General features: G+C 41.0%; 1 protein-coding gene across 2 annotated transcripts; it reads left to right on the top strand.

Annotated features, from left to right (window-relative positions):
- The first annotated feature begins 527 nt into the window (after positions 1 to 527).
- On the top strand, positions 528 to 5,614 carry LOC118412015. Of its 2 annotated transcripts, XM_035814596.1 has the most exons (9): positions 528 to 737; positions 1,351 to 1,469; positions 2,056 to 2,161; positions 2,393 to 2,481; positions 2,914 to 2,971; positions 3,283 to 3,407; positions 3,927 to 3,935; positions 4,799 to 4,975; positions 5,324 to 5,614. In XM_035814596.1, exons 1-9 carry the CDS (start codon positions 542 to 544, stop codon positions 5,441 to 5,443), a joined length of 999 nt encoding a protein of 332 aa, XP_035670489.1. In that variant the 5' UTR covers positions 528 to 541; the 3' UTR covers positions 5,444 to 5,614. The 2 variants fall into 2 exon arrangements, with proteins under 2 accessions (XP_035670489.1, XP_035670490.1); XM_035814597.1 differs by lacking the exon at positions 3,927 to 3,935 and having other exon boundaries at positions 531 to 737.
- Positions 5,615 to 5,961: the final 347 nt, after the last annotated feature.

A 5,961-nucleotide genomic window follows, 5' to 3' on the forward strand; every position in this document is an offset into this window, starting at 1 on the left:
TCAGGCGATACTGGGCGGTGGGAAAGGCGTACGGTGGTTTATGCAGATTCGGAAAGAAACAACACACAACATTCGTGACGATCAGTTCCGCCACCGCTCCTCAGTCCTTCAGGATGTTGATATTTTGACGATATCTATCATCATTCATCACATTTGTTTACGTCACTTTTTGACAACTTCCCACCGTGTAAAATTTCATTGAAACCGACGGAGACCGTTAAATAACGGTAACGTTACTTCGTTACCCTTCAAGTCGAACTTTGAACAAGTGCAAACATGGCAATGCTTATTACACAATAGTGGGATTGCTGCCCCTACGGCCGGTGAGGCTATGGGACCGGCGAGGTGAGGTGAGGTGAGGTTGTGGAAAACACAAAATAAGCGAAACTTCGTTTGGAAAAATCCAAATCAATAGTTTGAAAGCTTTCTCCCTTCTCTGATACCCACTCATCGATCCTGTCAGAGAAGTCGGGCAGTCAGAAATCTGTCGGGCCAATTCCGCTAGAGGTCGCTCTTTCTCGTTACTATGGTGCATGCGTACATGCTAAGCCTCCCACTTCCGCATTCCATTGGGCAAAACAGCTGTAACTTCGTGTTCTTGATCAAGGACGTCATATCATTGCACAGGATGGGTGCTTACGCTAGCAGCTTCCAGGGGGACGCTGGTAGCCTTGTGGGGGAGCTGACAGATCCTAACCAACCCAACTGGATCACGGCCCACGCTGAGGCCTGTGCTCGTGAGTTCATTTCATCATACACAATGTCAATTATAACAACATATCTGAAACGGTAAATGCAATCTTAAACGGTCCCCTGATTGGTAGGTGAACATGCTACCAAGTGAGCAATAATTTCACCTTTATCCGTGGCATAACCTATATCCGTTGTTTTAAAAACCGAACTAGGATATGTCATGTCATCATCAAGTTGATGATCCTACTTTCCAAGGCCAAGCAGAGGTTATCACGTTTGGCTCTGGCTTTTTTTATTTCAACGTCTTTTTAGTCGTTTTTATCGGGCTTTCTATTTTTTCTTGTATCTTGTACTGTCAAAGCCCGTTTTGACAATACAATACAAGATACAATACAAAATAGAAAGCCCGATAAAAACGACTAATATACATTTAAATAAAAAAACAGCCAGAGCCTAACCTCTGCTTGGAGAGTAAGATGGTCCCAGGTTTCCAGACTTTGAAAATGTTTGATTGCAATTTGAAATCACCATCTGTCGACTTGATAACCCTAAATACCGTGTTTGAAAGAAACGGATATAAGATAAAGATGAACTAGCGGTAAATGGGATATATAATGATTATCCTAATACCTGTGTCTTATTGTGTCTGTGCTTTAGTGGACATCCCTGAGGTGGAGCGGCTGTGGCAGCGGTTCCAGCAGCTGGGGTGTGACAGTACCGGGGTGCTGGCTCAGAACCAGGCACTGCAGCTCACTCAGGATGTCTTCATCAAACAGGTGACACTTCACACTACAGGCACATGATGACACCATTTGTGATCTTACTTGCTTGTTACTTTCATCAAGAATGTTATGACTTCTGTTTGTCCTTGGTGTGTCTGTTTATAGAACAGCACATCCTCCCCAAAACCCATGACATCAGTTGTGACATGAAATGTCATGTCCCAACTGATATGTTTTTATGAGGCTTTATCAATACATTTGTGTGTAGCCGAGTGCCATCTTTGGAGTCAGACGCAGTAATGGTATGACTAAGTACACTATGGTGGTAACTAAAAAAGATGGTACCCAGGGAAGTGTCCAAGCTTTCTCCAGTGAGAACCCATCCCTCCATCCTGGGATGAAAAGTTGCATATTGGGACGGTCACAAATTTTGCCCTGTCTGTTCCAAAAGGCTGAGCAAATGATTAACCGTTAGTAATACATGATATTGATGAAAATCTATTTTTGTAAGCTTAAAATGATATTTAACCGTTAAACATATAAACTAACATTGGCTCCCAATGGGTGGGATGAAAAAATTCAATTTTAAGCTGGCGACAGCCGTGGTTTATTATGTATTGTCTGTTTATCTCCTTACCAGAGCCTACGCCAGGTCCCGCGGGATGAGAATGGAGGGATCACATTCCAGACGTACTGCAACGCTGCCAAGTGGATGTCCATTGCTGAGGTAGAGGACAAGCTGAGAGGTAGGACACAGGTTAATTTGCACTGTGCCTACTGCGTAACACTCTAGATTGATGGCTACTTTGGACAATTTATGAGCATTTATTTCTCATCTATGCTTCTGACTATTGTGCTATCACACAAACTCGAAATGACCGCAAACACTCCATTTTCTCCCTACTGAGAAATCAAATCCAAGCAAACTGTAATGCATTAGATTTTACAGTATATACTATTGTAATTCCATTCTGTAGGTGTGTTCAAACTGTTGAATCGTGGGAAACCTGTGGACAGAAACATCATGAAGAGAATCCTATCCAAGTTGTATGAGGAGGAAAGTGAGGTAAGGCATATGCTTCATAATTGGTCAAGAGATCACAAATAAACAAATGTGACAATTTGATATTCTTATAAACCATTTAATTAAGGTAAGTTTACACCAATTAACAGTCAGACCTTTCAGACAGCATTTGCTGTCTTATGTCAATGATGCTGAGAAAGATCTGTTGATCAGCAGGTTCAAAACTAAAATATATGAATTAATATGTAGATAAATTCTAGATGGTCTAACAGAAGCAACGTCAACACAAGGTTAGCTGTTGTTTGAGTACAGGGGCTAATGTTGTCTTGTGGGGTTGGAGGGCAGGATCCAAGTACTGGAAATGTCAACACCTATAGACATTCTTACCTGATCTTTTTATCAATGTTTTTGTATTCAATATTGATCAAAGAAAATGTGACTGGTAGCTGATTGTACATGTATGTCTGTGTTCAGGAAACCATCACTAGACTGGCAGACATCTTTGTGACCCAGATAGATGCCAAGCAACAGGGTAAAAGATGTGTTCTATTTTGTGTACTTGTGATTTATTCTTAATCTTTCTCACTCAAGTATACAATAAAAGTTTCTGTACAGTACTGTGGGAGAATTTGGTTCTCCATCACAAAATGCCAGGTTTTATTTTACCATTCCAGTCATTAACTTTCTGCAGTAGCCATGGAACAAATAAATTGAATAGGTGTAGCAGCATGCAATATGTTTGGTACCCACGGACCACTGTTAGAATTACCCATTAAAAGATGCAGGCAGGTAGGCAGGCAGTCTTACAGCTCTGCCATTTCTGACCAATCCCCGTTCCCCCAGGTGAGGTGGACGAGGACCAGTTTATAGAGTGGGTGAAGACGATGCCGTTTGAAACTGTCAACGCACTTCTGGAGTTCAGCATAATTCCTCCCGAGTTACAGGACACCAGAACCTCCGCCTCACAGGTCAGTTAGTGGTCAGCTTTATTAAAGGAGTGTATTTGTACTAGAATGTTGTACTCCGAGTTTGCAAACAAAGCCTTCGCCAAATCTCACATTTAGCATAGGAGATAGTCACATTCATGATGTTTCTGGCTAAAGCAGGTGTCTCAATGAAGCTGCAGCACATTGTCCAAACAATTTGACAGAGCGCTCAATGAACTTCATCGATGACAAACAAAACTTCACGTGTATTGTTGTTTCTAGTCATACTTGTACATTTTGCATGTAGTTCAAGGGTAACACAAATCAAATTTAGGACACAGCGATGCAGCCAAAGGGCCACAGCTTCCATATTTGAGTGAGTACTGTTTTAGGGTGAGAGTGGCCTTTGAATCTTGTTAGGTGATGACCATTATATTGAGTAAAGCATGGGCATTCAGTATAAAAAAAATTAATGTTGTTTAGTTCCTTTTTGTGACTTGATCAGTTTTTGATTGTGACATTAATGTTTTGTTCCTGTGATGCACATCTACTGTACTGGAGGACAAAGCGGTAAGGCACAATTCTCCTTCTGTAACATGCAAGTATCTGTACCACAGGGAAAAGTCCATCTTCTCCCTACTGCAAATTGGAATCCCTGCAAACTTGAAGGCTTTTATATTAAGGCCACAGCAAGAAAATTTCATGGATGACATCAGCATACTCATTAATGTTTGCCAAATTTGGAAACAAAATGTTTCCCCTCAGGAGATGGTCAACATGACGAGAAAGTACCAAAATGGGAATGTGGTAGCCTTGAGTCTATTTGTAAAATACACTAGCGAGGGAGCCATGAGTGTAGTTGTAGCTGTAACACTAGCGAGGCATTTTGCTTTGAAATGTGTTTTGTAGCATTGGTATGACAATCATAAATAAGATACAACAGTGTCGGTCATATATATACAACGCATCACCCTCGGTCCCAGCCCTCCTGCAGGTAAGATCACCCACCCACCCAATCTGGTCCCCAGTCATGCTGGTTAGAGTGATATGGAATACACTGTGTTGTATTGTAGCCGTGAGCTTCCGTCCTTTGTTGGAATTTTGCAGGTGGGGATGGAAAAAAAATTGCCCATTCCATCCTCTGTGACAGACAAAAATGGATATGCAAAACCCTTCTGTAATTTTTCACCCAAACAGATGCCATTGAATGGCTGTCTGGCAATAAAATTTACAGCTTAAAATGCAGGAAATGGCGTTTGAAAGGGTCTAAATTTCAAAAATTTCGGGACCCAGTTGGAACGGCACACTGTGCCTTCGGCGCTCAATAGGATTTCCACTCAAAATCAAGGGGACGGAAAATGATTTCAGGCTGGCTACAACCCTGCTGTGTTGCATTCTATATATACATACAACCTGGATATTCTTTTGCTCAGGCGACATCACGAGCAAGTGTAGACGAGCTGGCTGTGCCTGTGTCTGAGGAAACCCTACAGCAGGTGGCGTCTAAGGTACACAACAGGGACTGGGTCCTGTTCGCCAACAAACTGGGCTTCACTCAGAACGACCTGACGGGCATCAGCAAGAAAGTGGGGAAGAACGTCTACCAACAGGTACAATGAATCTGAGATCAAAGTAATCAAGCCAGGCCATGTTGATTCCATTATATATGGATGACATCCAGTTACATATCAATTTTCGTCTGTTTTCTAAAATATTTGACCATTCCACTGCAGAATGAGTAAATATATGGTTTGAGTTACAAAAATATCAGAAAATGGATACTTAGATACTAATTTTTAAACTTTTTTAATCACATGCTCACACCAAAAATGTCATTCGTACAATCAAATCAACATGGCCTAGGGGTAAATTGTTGATAGGAAAATTTTTCAATTTTTATTTGTGAAGATACAGAGGCTAATATCCCATGCAATCTGACACCTGTTTCAAATCTGCAGGTGTTAGAAATGCTGCATACTTGGCAGAGACGAGAGAGTGATGCTGCGACCTGCCGGGTGTTAGACACGGCCCTGCGAGACGGGGACTTCATCGATGTCGCCAATGACATCTTCTTTTAGCTGCAAAGCTGTCTTGCGTACAGAGGAAACTTTCCAGTATGCTAACACGTAAAATCTTGCATGGCAAAAGTAATGTCAGCTTTACAGATGTTAATGTTATACCAGGGCTGTCTTCAGCTTTAATTTTCCAGACATTCCAATTTGTTAAGACAAAAAAAGATGGTTAAAACAATGTCAGCTTTACAGACATTGTATGTAACGGCTGTGTCAAGCTTTTGATTCTTTTCTTTTTTACCATCACACTCATTACGTTTGTGAAGATTATACATCCAGGAATATAATGAATAGATGAAAGTTGAATCTCTACTTCTGGATAAATCAAATTTAATTCAGACGTTTCAAACGACCTCCATCGTTCTTCTTCAGTGAAATAAAACTAAAAGTTTACAACTCTGCGGAATAAGGAATACTTCTTACGTTCTAAATAAACAAAAAAGGTAACGGCTAAGGTGTTCTAAAGTAAACAAGGTAGGTAACTACAGAGGTGTTCTAAACCAGTGTTCTAAATAAACAAAAAG

This window comes from Branchiostoma floridae, chromosome 3 (assembly GCF_000003815.2).
Source record: "Branchiostoma floridae strain S238N-H82 chromosome 3, Bfl_VNyyK, whole genome shotgun sequence".
NCBI lineage: Eukaryota > Metazoa > Chordata > Leptocardii > Amphioxiformes > Branchiostomatidae > Branchiostoma > Branchiostoma floridae.

What these genes read in the sequence shown, in the direction of transcription:
- LOC118412015 (XM_035814596.1), top strand. Translation starts at nt 542, where the DNA reads ATGCTAAGCCTCCCACTTCCGCATTCCATTGGGCAAAACAGCTGTAAC. An exon ending in AGGATGTCTTCATCAAACAG is followed by an intron (nt 1,470 to 2,055) that starts GTGACACTTCAC and finishes TCTCCTTACCAG; the next exon opens with AGCCTACGCCAGGTCCCGCG. An exon ending in GATAGATGCCAAGCAACAGG is followed by an intron (nt 2,972 to 3,282) that starts GTAAAAGATGTG and finishes CCGTTCCCCCAG; the next exon opens with GTGAGGTGGACGAGGACCAG.